This window comes from Neopelma chrysocephalum, unplaced genomic scaffold (assembly GCF_003984885.1).
Source record: "Neopelma chrysocephalum unplaced genomic scaffold, ASM398488v2 Primary Assembly neopelma1_42, whole genome shotgun sequence".
NCBI classification, from domain to species: domain Eukaryota; kingdom Metazoa; phylum Chordata; class Aves; order Passeriformes; family Pipridae; genus Neopelma; species Neopelma chrysocephalum.
In genome coordinates, this window is record NW_020897700.1 from 17498520 (window position 1) to 17522921 (window position 24402).

Below are 24402 nucleotides of genomic sequence, written 5' to 3' on the forward strand. Positions count from 1 at the left end.
GAAACACGTGGACATAAGGAAAACCCCTATTCCCTCAGAATAACCATATCCCTATTCACACCAATAACCTAAGTGCATAGAAAAACTTCTGATCCTCCAGATCCTTTGTACAGACAAATCTAAAAAGCCCTTGTACACTTCAGTGTGACATCATCTTAAAGCCTTATCACCTGTATAAATACTATGTCTCTATCCTGTTAACCTCCAGGATTATTTTCTTAAGATTCATAGACATTCAGTACTTGAAAATGACTAGACACCTAATTTTCCACCTCATTGTCTAGTTACTGTTCCAAATTGCCTCTCTGGACTAGAAACAGAGGTATATTTAACAGCTTCCTTGAAATCCATAGCAAATAACAATGCTCACATGTGTTGGTGGCTGGCTCACACTGCAGAGACAGTGTCTGGAGGCTCTCTTCATCCATTTCCAGATCCAAGTTTGAGAGGTACTGCTTTACCTTCCGTGCCATCTGAGCATCTTCATACAGTTTTTTAGCATTAAGAAAGGAGCTGCGACGGACCCGCTTTTTATGGCCCCCTGTTTGCGCAACATCCAGCACAGCTGCATTGGTACTGCCCTGGCTGAGAGACCTGAAGTGAAGGGGGGCAGGAGGAAGAGGAAAGAGGGGAAAGGTATGACTTAGTCCAATACAGTATCACCCGATAAATATGAAACGTGCAAAATATTGCATGAATGTCAGTCTACAGTCAAAGCTTACATGCCTCATTCCAGTAAATCAAACAGCTGTAACAGACAGAAAGATGAGGGCCAGGAAATCTTTTTTACTTGGTTACAGGCACTATTTTAATTACACAAATATTTTAACCTATTCTGGTCCAACTAGGCAACATCACACATCTAGAAAGCATTCACGGTAGCTCTCTCACATAAGCCAACTACTGAAAAGATTGGAGCATTAGGAAGAGGTCATGCAATAAGGGAATGCTGACAGAAGACTACAGTTGAGGTTCAAATTCAAATACATATACAGAAGGCACTTTGAAAGTCCTCTATGTTTTAAATCAGACTGTATACAAAATGTACAGCTCAGTTTTACAGAATAGAACTTCTTTGTAACTTGCAAGGTTGAAGACAGCTTTTTGTTAAATAAAATGATCAGCTCGTTCATGATGAAATAAAAAGTGTCATGCACATTTCAATGTATGTGTATCTATATGAAAGCTACGCATCGGTCTTGAATTGTTAAGGCAAAAATGATGGCTGAATTGTAATATGAAAATAAGTTAGTCTAGCAGGTACTTTAAGTTTTAACTTTTGTATTTGATTGTGATAATTGCTTAATAGGTATAACAAAGTTAACAGCTATTTTCAGCTGTTGCAACCTTGTCATTTTATAATTCTCTTTGACTCAAAGTCAATTCCTTTAGCAATTTAAATTGGACGTGGGAGGAGAACATCCCTTTTCTATCTACAATCACTTAAAAATAATTTAAAACTTATGTGTTATAACCTTAAAAGCAAAAGCACTCCTAGATTAAAATGTAAATGTATTGTCAGTAAAAAGGGTTAACAAAAGAAAAAAAATGTCAAAACACCAGAAAATTAAAGACAGCAAGTAGGAAACAATGCAAATGGTAAAGGAAGAATGAATGTCTGTGTGCGTTGTGTCCAACCACTTACCCCAAACTCCTCCATTTCTTCTTCCTGCAAGTGAGAGTCAGGAAGAGTAAAGCACGGGTTTAAGAAGAGACAGAGAAAGATCACAAGCTCAGAAAGAAAAAGACCAGACCTCACAACAAGCAGTTCTGGAAGCTCACAAATATTAAAAAGAGCCTTGACTTGAAGACACAGTCAGATATTACAAACTCTTCTACCTCAAATTAAGAAAAAGAGTATGCAATAAGCTGGTCTAACATGAAGTCAAGAGCATTCACTCCATGTTTTCTAAGACTACTAGCTGACACTGCTTCAGATACATTACTATGTCTACTAAAACAAAATTATAAGCTGGCATATGTCAATGTTTCAAACAGACCAATACATATGTTTTCAAGACAGTTTTTTCCCCTCCCTCCCACTGATAGAATCTCATTTTTATGAAGTAATTGTCAGCTAAAGAATAATAAGAAACATTTTTAGTATGTATCAGTAAGCACAAAATGTAATGGTTTCTCCAGTTTTACATCACCTCATTATTTTGGCAGATTGTTAACAACAAGAAGCTCATACTACTCCAAAGCCCCTCTTGCTGACACCTAGGCTTCTCTCAGCCAGGAAAAGCTTTGCCTGATACAACACACTTACCTTGTTCTAAACATTAAAGAAGGATCCATGTTCACAGACGCCATGCGACCAACATGACGTATCTCCTTCGCAATCATTCTCAGCTTCTCAAAATTGACCAAGCCCTCCACTTTAGAATCATTTCCTACAATCAACAATATCAGTAATTAGGTAGGAAAGTTAGCTTTGTCCTAGCTGGTAAAAGATGATGTACTTCTGCTTTTACCTTCATGAAGGAATGTAAGGTCTTTTTTGATAACAGGAAACAGGGGGATAATAGGGGGCTGTAGGTTTTGGCTGTTAAGGACATTACGATATTTTGCCATATTCCTAGATGGATCAAACAAGTCCTGTAGATCTTGAAACAGTTTTTCATACTTGCTTGGAAGCTTTTCCCAAGTAGTTCGGAGCCTTGCAACTGGTGCCAAATTCAGGCCACTTGAAACAAAAAAAAGTGCAAAAAAGTTCAAGAACAAGAGAAAGAAACAAAACATCCAGTAAAAGACCATGTTAAATTTTGTATGGGAGAAATACCATATAGTTAGAATAGCATAGCACAACAATATCAATAAAGCAACAGAAAGTGAAAATTTCTTTTCACCAGCACAGAATTATTACACTGATAATTATTATTACAGAATAATTCAGGTCATTTTTATAAAAGCCATAAAAACTGGAGATACATGAACGATGTAACTATAAACAGATAAAAATTACACTTGGATGAGTAATTAAACTTTATACAGACTATGTACTTGCTGCTGTGGAACAGTGTCTGAATTTGATAATAATATTGTAATCTAAGAGTACCTCAGGATCAGCCCTTATTTCCAAATTATCAAACTGGAGGAAAAAACATCTTTCACCTACATGATGATGTTCAGGTGGTGATAGTAAAGTGACATGCCTTCTTTCTGCAATAATCCATCTGACTTTGTTCTGTCTAGATCAAATTTTGTAACGCTTTCTATATTTGAGGTTATATGGAAGCTGTAGCTGGTACACTGTTTTTGCCCCCTGTAATGGCACTGCCTGTCTCGCTGTTAATTTCTACCTATGGGAAAGTTTGGCATCTGGAATCTTGGAATCTTTCCTTCACTCAAGTTTTTCCTAGCAGGAAGGCTGCTTTTATTTCTCATTGAGATCAGCTGAAATAGCTGAACAAAATCTCAGTATTTTTAGGTCTCAGAGATGTTGACCAATTATCAGCATGGATCCTTGACTTTGGAACTTGCCGCATTTGATCGAATGATATTCAAAATCAAAAAAAGTGTTACATTCAATCTGTTGACTGAACGTGACAAGAGCTTTTGTCAGAGACAGTGATAAAATTGTCATTTTAATGCAACTTACTCAAGCTTTTTCATAACAGACAATATTTGGGGATTTTTTTTTGTTGGCTTTTAAAAAATCTGTATAAACACACACATTAGAGTTTCCTCTCTTCCTTTTCATTCCAAAAGTAAGAAAGGTTTTCTGTCTGAGATTTTCAGTACTTTTTAAAATTCTTATTGAAAGACCTTTATTTACAGCCTATAATATGGTATAATATCACAGTCTGGTATTGACTATTAGCAGAGATCCATGCGAGAAACTGCTGATACAAAGAAAAACAAAGGAATGTATCATGGCTGAATGAATTCAAGATACTGGGAACTACATATAAAATGAGCTGCCTTTAGGAAATTAACGCATTCATTTATGACAATGTTTTAATTTTTCCATTTTATAACTACTGTTTCTCTTGGTCTGTCTTTAAGTAAGTGCAGTAGTTTCTCTAGGGCCACGTTCACCAATGACTCTTGCCATGCTGTCTTAAGCAGCAAGCACATAATAGTAGCATTTAGCAGCAAGCACATAATAGTAGCATTACAAATAATATTTCAGCAAACATTTCAATGGCAAATTCAGATTACTGGAAAATGCCCTCTTTATTGGATTGCCAAGCGTTGATGCTAGGTTTACTCTGTTAATTACTTTTTTTTGTTAACTAACATAAGTAAGACTTTGCTTTTTACTTAGAAGTAAAATTATTACTGGCCATACCTAATGATGGCAAACATCGAGTTGAAGTTCTTGCATTCTCTGCAGTGTAGTGCTATCTTAATGAAATGCTTAATGATCTTCATCCTTTTCAGCTGGTTGGTTTCTCTTAGAATCTCAGAAGCCACCCAGAATGTTTCTTGATTTATCACCTCTTCAAACCTTTTTAGATTAGTGCAACCTGTTTTTGATTTGAGTTTAAACAAGTCATCTATGTATTCCGTGGGTTCAATATTACGGAACAGCTCAAAGTTTCTCATGGAGAGTTGGGTAGCCACCTCAACAGTACTGAGCTGTAGTAGGGAAATTTGACTTTCCCTTAGTAACTCTTGAGCATCTTCATCTGAACAAAGAGTTTCTGTTTCCATGTTGTTCTTCAGGTAATACCTGTAAAAACAAAGTTCAAAAAGATACTTGATACAACATACTTGATTATATAACTGAAAGTTATAGCAATGATCCAGTTGGAATCTTACAATAAAACTAATTTTACCAGGCATAGGTATTAATGAAAAGCTGCATAAGCAACAATTTGTTGCAAAGAAACAGAACATTATTAAATAACAGTCCTTTAATAGGATTTTGACTTAATAAACTGGCATCATCAGCTTTAGCTCAGTCTCCAGTCTTACCTCCCACTCAGCTGTATCCTGTCAGCAAGCTTGGATAGCTGATCAGGAAGCCTCCTTTGCTTGATTACACCCTCAGGTGTGACAGATACTTCGCATAGTGAATATGCATCAGGGGTTGCAGTGAGAGCAAATTCCCTGATAGCCTGGATGACCACTTCTTTTGCTGTTGTGTCCTTACTGATCATTATGTAGCGACTTTGCTGGTCTGCCTTGAAAACCCGCAGAACTTGATCTGGCAAGTCTGGAAAAAAATTACATGCAAGTTACGCGCTTTAGTAAGCAATGAAAAACAAAAACTTAATGGTATAAGAATAAGCAAGTTACATTGAGTTTAACTACTAGTGCTAAGTTTTTACTTCCGTAAAGACTAGTTCTATTAACATCAGGAAAAGAAGTTAGTTAGGCTATAGATGGAGCAAGCCACAAAAATATGTTAACATTTTCAAAGTTTGGACAGACAAACTAATGAGCAGTCTGATTTTCGCAGGTGTTGGAAAATTCTGTTTAAGTCTGAGAAAAATCCAGGACATAAGCTACACTATTCTATACAATGACATATAAGAAGCTTAAACAATTTGGTGATAGGAGTGTCAATCGTCCTAAGGATGTTTTAAAGAAAATAGACTCATTTACCTAACTCTGACACTCAAGTATAGTGCCACACACAAAGGGAAGATGTGTACATATAAGTGGCTAGGAAGATGCTCGTATAATGCCCAGCATGCATGTGTACACAATAAAAGTGCGGTAGTATTAATGCACCCAAGTACTCAATTATCAAAAATACTCTATACATTTAGATCATAATAATAAATGTGTGAGTAACAGACTGAAAACTTTGCTCTTTAGTTCTCTGTGCCAATGTTTTAGTAACTAAGAACTACAGCAGCCAGAGATAAAACAAACATCACAAATATTCAAGTTCTAAATATATTACTGTTTCAAGTGACTGGTGACACAAAAGTTACAGTGAACACCTACAAGGTGACTGGTTTTTAGGAAATCTGGAAAACTATCAGCCAATGTTGATTTGGTACTTCCATAAGCTATATGGAGATACCAAATCCATGCATATTTTCATATTTTGATGAATGGATTGAAATCCAGACCCATTAATGAACTGACATTTGGTTGTTATCCCTGTATTATAAAAAGGAAAAAAAAAAAAGAGATGATATTGTACAGCTATCCACCATGGGTTTCTTAAAATCAGGTATTTTTAACTGACAAGTATTTTTAACTTTCAATTAATTTAACTTCTTCCCTCTGTTACAAATAAGCCTTTCTAGTTTTGTGAGGAATGACATCTAGTAATTTTTCTTTCTTTAATTAATATGGGGTTTTTAAAAATAATTTAATTTTTTTAGATCCCAGAGATCATACAAGCAAGAAAATATTTAATAATAGAAAGCCTTCTGAATCTGCAGCCACAAAATGACCATCATTAAAAAAATACTGAAAAAACAGCTGCCAGATGAAAACATTCGCTTTGATACAACCACAATCTTTTCTGACAAGTCCTGAATGTGCATAACACGTACCGAAGTTACTACAGAAAGATCTATTCAGCAGCAGAAATCTTGTGACAAAAGAACAGAAATTAAATCTCCCCACTGCTGCTGCACGTTTCCATAACAGTGATTAAGAAAGTATTAAGAGAAATCTGTCTGATATGAGTTGATTTACATGCTACAAAGGCTGTTTAGGCTTAAACATATTAGTTTACAAATTTCATGCAACTAAGCCCATAACTTCCAAGCTCACAGTAGTTTTTTCATAGCTTGAGAAGCACTAATACCAAAACACACTAGAACTGAGTGATTACATCATCAGTTACACATAAAGAATATTACAGGCCATTTTTCAGCCCTTCCTAAGCACTTGAGTCAAATCTACAAATACTTTATAACTAGCAAGCCGATTTTGCCTTTTATCACCAACTCTATATTGACCGATCTTCCTTCAGAAATTAGTTGAAGAGGGATCCAGAGGAGTGTCCGAAATATTTTCTACATTTTTTTGACATCTTGAGGAAGGCAGATGCCAAAGACACAGCCTTTCAGAGATGTTATTGAAAAACAGACCATGCCCTAGATCTTGTTGCCCCTTGCTATTAGAGAAATACTTCCCACTTGAAATGCTACAAAGTTGGGAAGCTACTGTAAACAATACAAAGGTCAAAAATTGTTTAAGAGTCCCAAGTAATAAGTGTTTTATGCAAGGAGAAAATAACCTGCACTGTTGGATCACTGAAACCAATAGGAAGAAACGCAGAGATCAGCAAACAGAAAAGTCCCATTTTAGTGCTGCATTTTACCACTCAATTTCTCAGGCTGCTTACCTATCAGAGCTGGTAGCAAAAGCTCTAACCCAGAATACAGAGAAGTCTGCCAGTAATTGAAATGATTACAGCTACAGCAATGGTAGCAAGTAATTCAGCCCAATAACTTTTAAAAAAAACACTGTTTGAAGAGAATCGTAATCACCCCACTTCCCTCTTTTTCATAAAGGAAACTGGAGTGGCAGGCTGAAGAATGCAATGCTGCATATGATAGGATTCTAAGCCTTTAGACTGTGAGGGGACAAAAAACGTACTGGTGACTGGCAGCTCATCATTACTATATTATTTTGACTTCCAATCATATAACAAAGACAGCACAAGAAAAGAGAAATCAAAGTGCTATTTAACATTTAAAAATAAACCTTTAAAAGTATATTTGAAACAGCCTGAGCCAATCAGAACAGAAACTACAATGACTTCCTGCAGATTTCAAGCTGTTCACACTCTCTCCTCAAAGACTACCCTTCCAAAACAATAAGTTTTTTTATTTTCTGTCCTGAGGGATATACACCAAAGCCTCAAAGGACAGCTGCTCTACCACTTTTCTCTTTCTTCTCCAGTGCATTCAATTTCTTGCAGTCTGCCTCCGTTTCCATCTTTCATTTAGACCAAGGTAGTAAAAGGAATTAAAACTGCAGAGTTTAATTTTGTCCAAGTCTTAAAATATATAGAGGAATAATTCGCCTCTTCTATCTACACTGCAACCATCTCTAAAGTCCTTAAAGTATATGTTTTTTATTTCAATCCCTCTCTCCCTTCCTTTCTATACAGGAAAAAAATTTTGCCTGTGAATTACTTTAAAAATATTCAGTGTGTGGACATTTGGGCAAATTTTAAGCAAAGAAAAAACCCAATTTTTGGTTTTTTTTAATGATAAAGAAACACACTTTCTACAAAGATAATGGAAAAGCTGCTAAAACATTGGAGCAATGGCACTACATCGTATTTGTGTCCTTTCCTCAAAGTAAAATGCAAACAGTAGAATCTTATTTGTTTATTAAGCTTCTCTGAACTCCACCTGTGATGGAAGGGCTGTCAGGTCTGCAACGGCTGCCCTTCTCAATTTGTGGGGTTTGTTTGAGCTGTGTAAGTCAGCAATGCCCACAGCTCTGGAAGTTAGCCAGTTGCTGTGCTTGGCATTAGGGGCACATTAATTACCTAGAACTGACTGGTCTAGGTAAGCAAGAAGCTAGAGAATGGAATCTTCTGCCATTTATAGAAAAAGTGCTGATGAAAAGTTAGGCTCTTATTGATAAGGCATATCTTTAAGGTGTCGGACACTAGTCATCAGATAAAATGCAAAAAAAAAAAATCTATCTTCCAACTCTCTCAGGATCAATCTCAGACACTGGGATAAAAATCACAAAGCACCTTCTTGCAGTCTTCTCTAGCCCAGTATCACAGTAAATTAAGCTCAGTATCACAGTTCCAAGTGTGATGATTGCACCAACATGGCCAATGTGTAGGCTGATATTTAAGCACCATCCCTTTAGGTAATGTCTGAATCCCTCAGGTTTAGGAGGGCACTGAATTTTCAGTTCTACTTTTGAGAAATACTCTAAAGATTAGACTGAAATAATCATGTGTCTGCATAGCTACCACCACCATATCCTCCTCCAGCAGCTATATTTTAATAGCAAAGATTTGGAAGGTTTCCCACTAAGAATCTTCTTGCAGCCAGATAAAAGCCCAAATCCCAGCCTCACCAGGAGCTCCAGCTAAACCCTTCTCATAAGATAAGGCTCTCAAGTTTCTCATATTCTCCCCCTATTTCTCCCTCAGTCACCCCTGTGCTTTGATCCTCTCTAAATGTGTTCGTTTTTTATCTATCTCAGAAAGGGATTTTATATTCAAAGAATTTGGCATAGAGCTGTAGGGCAGGGTGACTAACAGGAAACTTTGAAACTCTGTCCCTTACAGATGTAGTACAAGATTATATAAGTCTGTTCAGAAAAAGACTGAAAAGCATGTCCTGTGTCCCAGTCCAACACCCTTTCCCTTTACTATAAGCTAATGATCTAGTGTGCTATTTGAAAACACTGCAGTCCTGTAAATAACAATCCATGGGAGCAAATTATAAAGTACCAAGCAAAATAGGTTTTTCCTGACAAAGAATATTCAATCAGTAAGAGGTACTCTACATACAGTACACTTCAAAAAACAGACATCTATTATATTAGGGTAAAGTATATTGGAGCAAATGTAATAAATCCTAATGCATTAATATGTGGGTAATCTGTGTGTAACATCATATAGTTAATAAAAACTCACATGCCTTGTTCAGTCTCTCCAGGTGCAGACAAAAAACCTGATCTATTAAAGGAAATTAAAAGGTCAAGAACAACAACAAAAAAGGATCCTTACCTGGAGTAGTATTAAAGTCCAAGATGCGGTGATGAGACTGCAGTAGATCAGGATTACTGGATGACAGGGTTCCGCTGACAGGTAAAGCAGGAGGAATGTGCTTTGTTTGCCTCAGTCCCACAATGCTGTCATCCTGAGACTGGCCAATTCCAATGTCACTGCATCCAGAAAGAAATGAAATCAGGGCTTACAGACATTCAGAGCTGGGGCTACACTAGGGAGATTCAGGGATGTCCCTATCGTTACCTTTTAGTACAGTAATTGCTACTTAGTGTCAAAGTTCTCCAGAAAACAACAGTACTTGCTGTCTAGCTTTGTCAACAGCCCCCCAATGTCCACTCAGAGTGATTAGATATGCCTGCTCACACTGCCAGAAGATCCTCATGTTCACCATTAAGCTCTGAGAAGCTGCTAGGCTCATTTTTTGACGACTTTTCACAAAGGCCAAGATCTTCACTCAAAAGGTGGTACCTTAGAATACCTCATCACTCCTGCACCATCCCATCACTCAAACTTTGTCTAATACTGCTGTCCCCTCAGTGCTGTTTTATTACAAGACCTGAATTTCACAGATTTTTCACCCCATCAGAGATAGGATTTGCAACTATACTTTGTGACATATTATAGCCAAATATCTTTCAACAGACAAATAAAAGAGGATCATTGAGATCATTCATTTTCCTACCCTATATCCCCTCTCTGAGTTTCTTTTCATTCAATGTGACTGAAGTTATGCCAGTTAACTTGGAAGGGTAAGCTAAACAGCTAGACTTATGTGTTACTGGTATACCCTCCAAAGTGCCAGACAGTTGTAAATAAAGTATTCTGGATAAAGGTGAAGGGTTTTGTCTGTTAAATTGTGTAAGGCAGGGTCCCAAAGGAGGTCAGTAGTGCTAGATAGATCAGAGACAGAGTTATCATCACATTATAGTAGGCACTGACTTGCTTATTGCTTCTGAGTTCATAATTATCAAGTGAAGCAGAACAACTGCTACAGGATGCAGAGCTGGAGACAGCCATTGAACTTTTCTCTAAATACATCAATTAAAATCTTTACTAAAGTACTCGGAGGGTGTAAAATGTTGAATAGCAGTCATTATAGAAAGTGAAAACAACTAAAAATGCAGCAGACATAGGCAAAGCCTTTCTAAAAGCCAAGCACATCGAAATCTGTATCTACATGTGTAAATAAAGCATAAGCCAGAACTTACACTTCATTGCAAACTGCTACAACTCTGAAAAGTCAGTCTAGTAAATCAAATGATGCAACACAAATGACCACTTGTACCCTAATGTTGGGTATTTAAGCCTGTGACTAGTGTTCCAGTTTTCCTCAGAAAACCTAAACAGAAGTAATATAGGGCCAGATAATTATCTCCAATAGCTGTTACAGCCCCAATATCCTTTTGTGCTTACCAGCGAATTAGTTTACACAGTAAACTAATATATACACCACTTCTTTAAGTGCTATGAATAAAACAGTACTCTGGAAAGCTGGAACAGTATCTCTGGGCAATTAAGAAAATATTAATTACACGGACACAGCAATTGCTTTTTAGAATGCAATGCAACTTGAAAAAGTTTGGAGGGATAATTCTGTATGATGTGTTTGGGTTTTCTCATTGTTTTGTTTTTAAAAAACAAGATAACTAAAAGTTATTGGATTCTCTCCCAATCAGAAGTTAAGCTGAAATCTGAACATTTGTATTTTTGAAATTCCATATCAAGCACAAAGTACTGTGACAAGCAGTGACACTCAATTCAGCACACAACATTTTTATGGTAAGCCACAAGCAAATAAGCCTTTCAGTACAACTAAAAAAATTGCCAGCAATCAATGTCTTTTCTTTCAAGTAGGAATGACTTCACATAAAAAAAAACCCTCAGTAAACAAAAAAAACCAAAGCCCTTGAACCTCATAATGCTTTCTGACGGTTCTAAACAGCTATATGCTAGATTTCATAAGTCTCCCAAGACCAGTATTTTCTCTAAATTCAAATCAAATGAAGACAATGTGACTCTCACACTTATACTAATAGTTTCATCTGCATTATGCATTCCTTTTGCAGTTTGTCAGTTTTATATATTCTTATACCGATCCTGTGCGTCATGACCAAAGCAGCTTCAGTAAAGTGGATCAACTGACAAATGTTACGTTTAAAAGAAAAAAGGAAGCATCAAAAATTCTGCTCAGTTTTAAGCATTCATATAAAAAATTGGAAAGCACTTACTTTACACTCAGTTTTGTCTATTTTTAAAACTTAGAGTGAGTTCTAACTTATGCAAAAAAGAAATGAATGCCAGAAACTTCAGACACAAAGAGCAATGCTAAAAAATCCAGGTGCCAGGAAGATCAACTGTCCTACTGTTAGATAAAATATTTTATTATGCTGATGAGATGAGATTGTCGTTTTAAGGAAACAACATTTCTATTGCTTTCTGTATGCATTTGCCATGCAGGGAGACAGCACATTAACTAAGAAATAACTCTCCTGCTGAACGACAAACAGGGTAGAAGCGACAATGGAATGGCAGAGCTGTCTGAATGCTTCCTCCTTCAAAACACATCATCCTCTGCATCCCACTGCAGGGTTGCAAACAGAGAGGAGAGTTGGAGGCTGTTTCTTTGTCTGGGATGCTGCACTGTGGACCAGGTAGAACTTTACTACAGAGGGAGGTGAGGATGGTGTTTAACCCTTATTTGGAGCAACTAAGCCTACAGACCACAAAACCACTCTGCACTAGAAAAGTAAACAAAGAGCTCGAGTGGAGGCTGTAGCCAGAAGCAAACTACAAGAGATGCCCTATAGCCACTGAAGATTTCCCAGTAGAAGCAGAGGAAATGGTGCTGTTTGCTCAGTTTGGGAAGTTACTTGACATTAATGGACTAAACTGCAAGACTGAAGGAAGGTATTATCTCCTGCTCAAACTGATTCATCTTTGATGCTGATTTAATGTCTCATGAAGCAGACGAGCTCCCTCTAAGAGTGACCTCGTTCTAGTTTAAAGATTGCTTTTGTCTGGATACATCCTGGAGGCACTGCAGACTTCTGCAGTCTTCATATTCAAAAAAATGTGGACAGTTTAACCTCACAAGCTAGCTGACTCATAAAGTCTTTAAATGCCTATTTTAATTAATGAGTAAATCAGTTTTTTCATCCCTCTTGATTTTTTATGTGTAAAAATACGTGAGATTAGGTAAATTCCCTTAATATATGCAATTATTAGGAAGAACAAGATAGATCCTTTGACGCAATAGGGGAAAGAAAAGCACAAACATTAGTCTACAGCTACAGATGTCTATGCAGGAACTGTGCAGACACAAACAACTGAATGTCAACAGGCTTTGCAGATCAATTGCTATATATAAGACACAAAGTAAAGCTAGCAAAAAGAAAATAAGTCAAATGTATTGTTTTTCTGAATCTTACCCAAAGAGGTCCCTGCACAGAAAAAGTGTAAAAATTTTTTAAAAAATAAAGAAAAAGAAGGAAAAGAAACATGAAAATTTTATGCAAATACTATGAACAATAGTGAACAATGCAGAAAATCAGGCCTAACAGTATGCAGAGGTCATCAGAGGAACAAATATGCAAGACCAGTGAAATAAACGAAAACATTCTAAAGACAAACAACATAAAAAGAGGATTTACTGATTCTCCTCTACTGAAATGCATTGCCATCAACTTAAGAAACATCCAGTATTTGGATATAATAATTTACATTAATTTAGTCTTTCTATTACTAACATTCTATATATAAATGTTTCAGAACAGTTTTCATTTAGTAGGGAATACCTAACATTAGTTAAGCAAACTTTTTTTTAAGTAATGGCAGGAAAAAAATCCTAGATTTTCAGTACAAGTGCCTTTTTTACAAATTTGTATGGAATAGTTTCTTCCTTAGTGGGTCACAGGAAAGAAAAGTGCAAGAGAAAACACTGATCACACATCAACTGCCCTCTACAATTCATTTTTCCCCCCATCGATATCATCTGCCTTGGCCAAGAACCAGATTCCCATAATATCACATAAAACTCACTCTTCTATTTTTCCAACTATTCTTCTCAGAACTGTATTTCTAAAATGTGTTCATTGAATAAAAGCTATTAGATAGCATATTTAGCTTTCATTAAAAAAATACACAATTCTTTCAAGGACAAGTTACAATTTTAATCTCAGTCTCCCTTACAGCAGTACGCAGAAATTTTTATAGACCACTGGAATGTGGATACATCGAAATCATTGCTCATATCAACTCTCTGCAAGCAAACTTGCCTGAAGTTATTCTGAGATTAATTGTCTGGGACGCTTTCAGTTAACAGTCCTCTCAAAAGAAAATAGTAAATGACAAAGAAGTATTTGTCTCATCACTTTATCTACAAGAAGCAAAATACATCCAAGTTGCATTGTTAACAGTCTATGCTCATTCAGAGTAGTATTTTTTAGTATAGCTGTTCAGACATAAGCATGATTTGTATTAATAAATAAAAAAGTATCGTCATATTATATATATGTTTCTTAGGAATTACAAAAATTTAACACAAGGCAAATATTTAAGAGGAAATAAACTCACTTGTATGGTTTCTGAGGCAGAATACTGATTCGAGTCTTGTCAAGTATCTTCTTTAACTTATTTCTTCCCCCAACTGTGTTGGCTTTACTTTTCTTATTTACTTTTTCTAGTCCTATTACCTGCTCCACGTCAACAGCAAGGTCGGGGATGGAATAACGACTCGCCTTTTTAATATCACCAATTTTAGGCAGGTGGGGAGCACCATTTCTTTTTTCCTCTGACAACCGTGTTAAGAGTTCTTTAAAAACTGCGCAAGACAGGAAAAGGAAGAAAAGAAAAAAAAAAATTTTTAAAGAAAACTCAGTGCACCAGACCAGTTTAATATTAATCATTATTAAAAAGTGATTAGCATATTCTGTCAATTCCAGTATTAAATGACTTTAGATATAAGACTTTAGAAACATTTTCTATTTTAAAAAGGGCATTCATTTTCCATAGTAAGAATCAGAAAAAACATAAATTGGCCCAGCCTAGAATAGAAATCCACCAGTGACCACATGGTTGCACGGATTCAACAGAAGGAATTTGACTTTTCAGCCTAAGGACAAAGGCTTCCGCAGAATAGTAACATGCATAAAAAGAGTACACTAGACAAAATTGAGATTGAAAAATGCAAATAAGAAGGAAGGCTTCAATAGACAGGCAGCAACAAAAGCTCTCAGATGGACAAGAAATTACTAGCAACAGGACCAAAAAAAATCACAGGGGAAACGGCAACAAAGTCAGAAGGAAAATATAACAACGTAGGAGATTACTGAGACACTTTGCATGTTCGACAGGGCTGTTGCATCCATCTGCCAGAGATAACAAAAAACCTCTCATTCTCCCTCAGGTCCCTAGCAAAGAGTCATCTCTAAGGCAGAAATACCTGATAAGTTTGTAAATTAGTTCTTCTACTGCAATTTTCAGCCTCACAACAATGCTGATATATTTAAATAAATCAAACAAAACTGATGTGGAGACCAAATCACATATTCTGAGTATGACAGGAACTCTCCATACATAAATGAAAAAATCATCTGATGAATTAATTTGTAATAGCAAATGAAAACTGATAATTAAAACTAAGGACTTGTAGGAAAACATGGGAACAAGGGTAACCAGCTCAGAATAAGTATTAGGGGTTAGGTTTTACTGTTATTTATTAATTTTGTCCTTAATGTTCATCTTTATCTACAGAGATACATAAAAAATCACCAAGAGACTTCAAAAGCTTCAAATAAAAGTGAAGGAAAGTAATCCCAGTCAATAACTCTACTGTTGAATAGGAATTGGAGGCTGGAGAGAAAAATTAGATACAGATAAGAAGATGCTGTTGAAAAAAGGAATCCGTCTGGGATTTGTGGAAGAGGAATTGTGCATGCAATACACAGAAAGTAACTGTTCTGAGACTCTACTGTAATCTGATTTCAGTATTTGCACTGGAGCAACAAGATAGGAAAAAACCACAACTTCTGAAGAAAAGAAGAAATCAGGTTTAATCTTTAACATACTAAAGCAACATGAGATTCAAACATCTAGTGTGTGAAGAATGGTTACACAGAACTTACACATGGAGTAACAAGTACATAGTGTTGAAAGAAATATCTTAAGAAATATAAGAAATACCTTAATTATTAGAAACATTTGAAATTGTAGAATCTTTACTGCAAAGCAAAAAAATCCCCAGGAAACAGATTTGACCAATAACTTTTGGAGACAACCCAGGCATATTTAATTATCAGTTAGTGCAGTGACATGCTGTGATAATATTCTGCCCTGCTTGTGATGAAGAACCTGATCCTGAAAGAGATACCTGGAAACACACCACTAAATTGTATAAGTAATCCCAGTATCCAGTGGTAAAAATCAAACCAAACCTCCAAGCTATTAATAATTTTTGATGCTAACCGAGGCCCTGAGCTGCTTAAAGATTCCTTCATGCCTACTTAAGTACTTGTTAGAGGGAAAAACGTAGAGAATAAATAGAGAGGCTAGCAAAATTCTTTTCACCTAGCTGGCAAGAAAGTTTGTATTAGCCTTGTGCTTGTTTACACTCATAGTGGGCTGAAAAACTACGATCAAATTCAGCACACAGAAAAGGACCACTGATCAACTGAAATGCCAAAAGAGGCTTTTTCTTGAGAAAGAACTAAATATTATACATACAAACATATTTTATAAGTTTGAGCTACATTGTCACGATAGTTCCTCTTAATACAGTTCCTCTTAATTCTGAGAGTGAAATCACTTTTTAACAGACTCTATTAATACATTTTTGTTTGCAATTATGAACTAAGGTATTTTAGGACCTGCAAGCTTCCTTTTTCTATTTTCTCTCGTACAAAAGAGATTCGAGCAAAACTGTTTTAAACTGTTAAAAAATTAATTTAAGTCTACATCAAAATTAGAACAGAAATTTGAACAAACCGTGCACGCAAACTTACCAAATAAATTGGTTTTCACAGTGATAGACAAATGAGTGTTATTTCTAAGTATTTCCATGGCTTTTGTCAGCTGAATGTTTTCAAAGTTTTGACCATTCACTTCCAGTATCTAAAAATTCAAACAAGTAATGTTACTTTCACGTAGTAAAGAGAAATGAAACAAAAAAAAAGGGGGGAAATGGGGAACACATTTTAAAATTAGATACCTGGTCTCCACGTTTCAAGCCTGCTTCCGTAGCTTTGCTACCAAAATCTACGCTGTCAACAAAGATTCCAAATCCCTTTTCAGACCCTCCCAGTAAGATAAAAGGCAAAGGGGCTTCTCGAGATGGCTTTGTTAAGGTTATCAATCTTCGTTTAGCTTTAGCAGCACAAGCAATATTTAACAGCCTCAAATGTCCACCCATTTTCTACAAGAGAAAAACATAAGTTATACATAACAGCCTGGCTACTCCCTGTCATCCCAAATTGCCAGAAAAAAAACACTCACTCTTACCTCCCTCTCCAAATTGTTCTCAAATTCTTCCAGAAATCGAGTCATAGCAGGGTCTCCTTCAAAATCATTGAAGTGATTGTTCACCCACAACAGTACTACCCGTGTAACCTGAAAATTAATCAGGGATATAAATATTTTCCAGGAATACTCAGACCAACAGTACTGCTAAATCCTTTAAAAATCCTGTTCCCTAAAGGCCCTGTAAATTTCTACTGGAATCCTAAATATTATACATATATATATATATATCTCCAAAGCAAACTTTACTAATATGTGATCATTTATCAGGAGGATAGAACAAATTAAGTATTAAAATTGTTTTCATTTGTATAAGCAACTGTATGCTGTATTGCATAACAAATACTACGAGTCAGAAAATTAACAGTGGCTGTATGAAATTTGACTAAGTAGGGAATAGTGCACACAGGAAAAAGCCAACGACATAGATCCATTTCTGACCTATAGCAACAATTTCCTGTTCATGTACATTTCCAAATCTGCTTAATTCTTCAAGCACATGATCATAAAGCTTATGAGACAGCTTTATATTGGTTCTTGAATCTCATGTCTTTAGATGTGCCACCATTAACTTCATTTGGCACTTACCTGTGTAAAAGAGTTATTTTATGTTTAGAGAGGCAGGAAAAAGGAGCTCTTGCACGATGCAGAAAAAAAGTTTTAACAGCAAAAACCTACAATTTCTTTCCTTAGAGTCAATCTTTCTGTTTACTCCTCCTTCTTTCTCTCCACCGCTACTCCCCAGAAGCAACTACAATTCTTCAAGTTTAGAAGAATCTTAGCTGGTATTTTGCAGTTTGTTAGAAAAAAAACCCTAAAGGAATACTACTAATTAATACTAATGAAGGTAACGCCACAAAATAAGAGCTGCATTTTTTAAAACCATATGCTTCCACTATAATATTCTCTCTTTTAGCATGTGATTTGATTTGGAACATCAGCAGCACTTGTCTTGATGAAATAAAAGAGTTTTGATGTCTTGAATTAATATTTATTCACACTTTTTAAAAAAGTTGTTTAATCCAAAATGGTTGTGCCACTCAACACTACCTCTAAAAATACAGTTGCACTTCTTCTTTTATGCTGGGAAAGTAAATTAGTAGGGATAAACCTCCAAAAATTTCAAAACCTAGAGCTTAAGAACAAAGTCTTATAAAAATTTTAATCAGCTAGTGCTAACCTCTGTCCATTCTTCGTGTCTGGACAAAACCTAAACATCTGCAGCCTCATGTGCTAAAGGGTTGACACCAGCCATGTAAAACCAACCACTGCCACCTTCACATACAGTTTCTAAGCAGTTTTCCTTTTACCTCAGAAAAGCAAATGAATTCAGAAGAATTGCTGAAATTAATGACCAAACTAATAAGGTACTTCTGAAGTCCTCAAGAGTTCAGATTCTAACAGAAGGCAACTGCACAGCACTATGTGCTGCAGCTCCCAGCCACAGGGACATACTTGTGATTTTTCCACCTTTGAAATTGAACTTCATTCCTGTTAAACAGCTCTGATATTTTTCATTACTGTGGTTGACACTGGAAGATCCAGACAATGTCTGGATAAATTTAGGCTAATTGCAGATTTTCTAAATTGGCTGGGAAGTTGCAAGCCATACCACATAACACACTATCAACTTCTGCAATAACAGTCTCACTGTCAATGCTGCTTTCCAAGTTAGGACTTACTAATCTACACCCAAAGGACACCATGCTGGTAGGATTTGAATGATGACTTCCAAAGGAATGCCACTACTTGTGTCACAATCAGGAACAGCATTAAAAGACAATTAAAGTTGTAAAATCAAGTACCCCGCTGCTCAGCAAAATCATCAGTAAGGTTGGATCTCAAGTGTCCCAGTATGATTACTCCTGAGTACTGGTCATGCTCAGGAAATTTTACTCACTCCTTTCACTCTCCTCACGGACTATCAGCCCCCAATACGAAAGGGCCAAAATCTTGCAGATTCCTTATTCCCTACTTGCTTATCTCCACTTGTCTCAAGCTGTTCTCTGCCTCTTGCCTTTTTGTCAGTGCTACTGGATGTCAGAAAAGGTTGGTCATTGAGGTAGCAGAACAAAGAGCTGCTCTGTGTTCAGACCTGATACCAGCAACTGTGCTGGCTCATGCTTTTACAGAGGCTGAGGGGATTATCCATTGGAGGACAAGCAAAGTGAGTTTAAAGATGAACTCCAATATTATAGATCTGAAGTTGTAACAGTATTAGCTGCAAAGCCTATCCTCTGCCAAATGTATGATCCTTCCTCCGAGGCATAGCTATACTAGCAGTTCTAGAAGAAATACCCAGACTTAAATAAAAGTTGAAAACCAAATTTCTCTTCAGCCTTAATAATAAAATTCCCTTGGTTTCAAATTTACAAAAAAAAAATGTCTGGAAATTTTTACTATTTATTTTACATATGAAAAAGTTGCATACAAGTGAAAATAAAGCAATATAGTGTGAAGTACAATATATCCTCAATAGACAGTGTGCCAAAAGTGCATAAGCCTTATTCTTCCACCATGGAAATTTTATTTAGGGAAGAGGATATTTGATTACTTTCTTGTGTTTGGGTTGGGTTTAGTGCTTTTTTTTTTTAATGCCAAATAAAGCTCAACAGATTCTTAATGTACGCATTTTCTAGTCTCTTCACAAAAAAAAAAAAAAAAAAAGTTTGCCAAGTTGTGTGAACAAGTAGCATGTACAGAAAAACAGAACTTAGTTATATGCTCAAATTTGGAGACACAATAAAATTCTATTCAATCACATGAAATAAAAATACTGATTATTGTAAAAAACCTTTCTGTATACTTGCAAACAACTAAGTTATGTTGTAAAAACACAGCAAGGTAAAAACATGGCTAATTTACCTTCCCTGAACACATTAATATTTACATAAAATGAGGATAATATGTTCTTAGTTTTAGCCATGTATTCTGCCATTAAAATATGCCCCTAGCAATTCGTGTCTTATTCAGTTTAGTCATTCTCTCTAAAATATATTTTATTCTTAATAGCTTATATTTCAGTTCAAATGGTAACAGGTGCATAATTCAGGAGATTTTAACCTTATCCCTGAGGCTGGGGTCATTGAACCACTCCAACAACTTCTTGCCCACTTCCATTGGGCTGGAAAGAAAGGTCCGATACGTCAACAGGAAGTCTTCTATAAATGTTGGGTCTACCACAGAGTGCTCTTCCACCAAATGCATTGTTAACCTTTCAGCTGTTCCCTATTAAAAACCAAAACAATGAAATCTTAGTTATTAAAACAAATTTTCAACGCATGCAAATGTGTTTTCTTACTGAAGATGCATTACACTAGAAAGAATACTGCCATCCATTTACTGATAAACTAAGCAAAGATAATGCCTTAAACGCTGTGATAAGAAACGTAAAAAGTTTATGTAATTAATTTCTATAGAAATCACCTAGTTGTCAATGTGCGTATTTATAAAGAAAATCTAGAAGTATTAACAGTCTATTTTCAAATATATATTTTTAATGTTCTCAACTAATCCTGGATCTAACTTGCCAAGTTAAGAAGTTTATAGAACATAGACTTTTGCAAGAGACTCTCTTTTGTTTTTACCTTGATGACAATGTGACCTTTTCTTGTTCCAGTGCGATCAAGCTCCCTGTGCTCCTTCACCATCACAATCTCCCCTTCCTCTTCCACCTTCTGCATGTTCTTTTCCACTTGATTGAGGATGCGGCAATAATCTTGCTGGGCTATACAAACAAACTGGAAAGAATCATCACGCACCAGTATTAAAAGGTAAAATCTTCAGAAAAGCATGTAGACTTAAGCTGCAAGTACTGTATTAATAGAAAAGATAAAGAATTTTCTCAACCTGCAGTGAGTCAAATTTGTCTTTCCAGCAGTTCAGCTGTAGTAAGCAGATGAATACATAAGCACAGTACTTCCACTACAATCTTGCAGTTAGAGGAGACCAAGATCCATTAGAGCAACATGATTTAGCATTATCAGTCATTTTTGTTCAGCTGCTTTGACCTCCTCACTGCTGGAGATATAGTTCAGTACCCTAGCCAGTATTTTTTTCTCCCATGAAAGCTTTTGTGGTGTTTAGAAGGGTTAAAAGAGTGAAGTGAAAACTTAGCTTTTATTTTTTGTTTCATTGCTATGGTAAATTATTTTCATTTTTCACAGCTATTATTACTATTAAAGTCTATCCTTAAGAAAACACATTTATTCAATTAATGAGTGCAGGCACACAGAAACAAATTACTTCTGGATTAAAGCATACAGCAGGAAAATTATTTTCTACAATCATCTGTTCAGCCAAGAATATGTGCAAGAATAACTATCTTAAGAATATTCCTACACTATGCAAATATAATTAAGAACAACTACAAAACTTAGAAAGACAATACTGTACATACTATGAATTACCTTCTATAACTTGTTAAAATTTTTATGCCTTTGTCTCTTTCTGGAGGCAAGATTAAGCTGTCTTCGTATATGAAGTTGGGTATTTTAACTGAGAGGAAATAAGCATTTCTTCTGATTAAAAAGTTGTTAAATCATCATGCATGTACTTAAGACAAAGGCATGAGAATCAGAGACAGGATTTTCTCCTGCATTCTTTAAACTCATTTACACACCATTTCTTTTTACCAGCAGCTAGTAGTAGCTGAAACAAGTCTCATGGTTTGGATTTGTTGAAAATATTATCCTAACAAGAAACCATTTATGCACATTTTGCAAGTCAGATGGGCAAACCAAACCAAGTGACTTTATTAATACATTTACACCCATTTCAAAGGTCATCTTCTTGAAGTTAATTAGCCATCAGGACCAAGCAAAATGCTTAATTCAGCCAAGGCTCAGCTATTATTTTCTGGATGGAAATAAGCAAACAGCAACCACATACCCAGATTAGGCCAGTATGCCATGAGAAGCATTCCTTACATCTGACTGCTACTATTATAGTAAACATCAAGGCTTTTTCCTTGAAGGGCCAGATTAGCCAAAAGTAGATTTTTCACTCAAACCACAGGAGAATTTGTATTACCTAATATTCAGTAGCTGAGTCGAGTAAGGAAGAGCTATTAGCTGTAGAAGTAAAAGAGCCTGTAGTGGCTAACAGACCTTAGGATCCTACTATGGGAACATTGGAAGCAATGGGTGGAACAGGCTGATGGGCCTCAAGTTCTGAAGAAAGCATGTAGGCAAACCTTTTCACCCAAAATGATCCCTAACCAGAAGAAGATAACTTAATTTCCCAGACAGTGGGTATGCAGGAGCCATATCACCCAACTATTGTCCAGGGTTACCCACTGGAGATTTTACATATATTCATTTTAAAATAAAACTGTGTCTCATTACTGAGTTGCATTATGCCCACATGTTTGTGAATTTGCATGTATTACAGTCCGACACTCTACCTGGCAGTCATCCACTTTGGTTCTCATTACACCTTTCATATATTCCTTTTCCATGGTAGGGGAAACGCCAAAACTGTTCCCCATGCACAGTATCTCTGTTCTTCCATCAGGATACGTAACCTCCACAGAGCCATTCAAAATGACTGACCAGGAATCCAGCTACAAATCAAACGTTGCAGGATACATGAAGACCAAATCACTTAACATTGTAATATCATACTATATAAATACAACATTCACAACTGTTCTAAAGCAAAAGTTATTTTTAGCACCTATTGAAAAAATTATAAGTTAGTTTGCCTTAAATGTACAGTATTCAAGCTCAAGAAACCTGAGGTCTTAAGTTTATCTTTAATATTAAGAGGTAATGTAAGAATGTGGGGAAAAAAACAAAGAAGGTTTTAAAACACCACTTCAACACTGAAATAAACTCCCCGGGATCAGCTCAAATAGGCAGGAAGCATTTTGTACAGTATGGAGAATGTTTTCTTATGTTTTTATTGCATAAGAAATGTGTGAGTGCTTAAACAAAAGCTTTCAGACTAATCCATAACAAAAAGAGGCTTGATTTACCTGATCAATGTTACCTTTTTTTTTTTTTTAAAGCAACAAAGGAGGACTTTAACCCTGTGGATTCTGGGATGTTTGGTATAATAGGAGAGTCAAAAGCAACTTCTACTGACCTCTTCTCCATCGTTTAGTACAATAGTTCCTGCTCTCTCCACAACTGCAAACACCATTACAGCACAGAGCTCTCTCCTCACTGACATTGTCATGTTGGCAAAAGCAGGCAATTGATGCATGAATTCCAGTAGTTGTTCTGAAGGAGAAAAAGCCCACTGAGTCGTGCATGTCAAAACAACAAAGCACTGTAAAGATAGTTCTTCAGCAAGATGCCTGAGGCTACTTAAGCTAAAATGCTGCACAATCGTTTCTGTATACTAATAAATCATGTACAGTGGCCTGTTTTAATTACTGGGTATTTTGTAGACACAGACTGGCTGGTCATATCATCAATAGAAGCCCTGCAAAGTAAAAGCATAATGGAAGAATTGTAATGTAACCAAGAGCTCTGAATACAACTAATGATATTTGTAATACTCCAGTCAGCGTAATAACTCCCTTAAGACTAGGACAGGACTATATAAAACACAGCAAGACAAACTGAGCAAGTTGTTTGGTAAAGCCATCCCCTCCTAGGCTAGACCTAACAGTAAATTGTATTTGATCATTGTCTGGTGGTTTCACAAAGTTCCTCTCAGATGGACCAGATAGGATTACTGTCTTAAAGGTGACTACTGCTGCTCTGACTTCTGCATGCCATTGAGTTGCACTTGTACTCAACAACATACTTCTTGCATTTTCATTTTTTATATTGTTCATAACTACAGTACTCAATTTTACTTAGCAGTCCTGCTGAGTGATTATATACCCTAAAAAACATTTTTGCATCCAGTTTGATCTAAAACATCTACTAAAAGGGTTCAATAGGACCCCATCTTTTTCCTAAACTTTTATTTACTCTGAATCACAGAAAGTTTGCAGTTAGAAGGGACCTCTGAAGATCATCTGGTCAAACCTGCCTGCTCAAGCAGAGTCAACTACAGCCACTTGCACAGGAATGTGTCCGAATATCTTTTGAATATCTTCAAGAAGGAACACTAACACCTCTCTGGGCAACCTCTGCCAGTGCTCAGTCACAGCTAAAAAAATGTATTTCCTTGTGTTCAGATAGAGCCTCCTGTGTTCCTGTTTGTGCCTCTTGTCCTCTCACTAGGCACCACTGAGAAGAGTCTGGCTGTCATATTTACACCCTCACTTCAGGTATTTGTATGCATTAATGAGATCTCTGAGT

The 24402-nt window shown here is 36.2% G+C and overlaps 1 protein-coding gene across 7 annotated transcripts in view; it reads right to left on the reverse strand.

Annotated features, from left to right (window-relative positions):
* RAPGEF2 (Rap guanine nucleotide exchange factor 2) overlaps nt 1-24402 on the reverse strand; it is a 183599-nt gene that overhangs the window by 12640 nt on the left and 146557 nt on the right. For 6 of the 7 annotated variants that reach the window (XM_027676811.1, XM_027676807.1, XM_027676806.1 and 3 more), the window contains 15 exons: nt 23231-23367; nt 22548-22706; nt 20731-20883; nt 20207-20371; nt 17126-17233; nt 16836-17039; nt 16630-16738; nt 14204-14450; nt 9629-9786; nt 4924-5164; nt 4295-4678; nt 2475-2686; nt 2270-2393; nt 1646-1669; nt 371-594 (listed from right to left, as the gene is read on the reverse strand). In XM_027676811.1, the coding sequence (XP_027532612.1) occupies nt 371-594; nt 1646-1669; nt 2270-2393; nt 2475-2686; nt 4295-4678; nt 4924-5164; nt 9629-9786; nt 14204-14450; nt 16630-16738; nt 16836-17039; nt 17126-17233; nt 20207-20371; nt 20731-20883; nt 22548-22706; nt 23231-23367 (2649 nt within the window). The remainder of the gene's footprint in view (nt 1-370; nt 595-1645; nt 1670-2269; nt 2394-2474; nt 2687-4294; nt 4679-4923; nt 5165-9628; nt 9787-14203; nt 14451-16629; nt 16739-16835; nt 17040-17125; nt 17234-20206; nt 20372-20730; nt 20884-22547; nt 22707-23230; nt 23368-24402) is intronic. The other variant, XM_027676810.1, reaches the window with a different exon arrangement.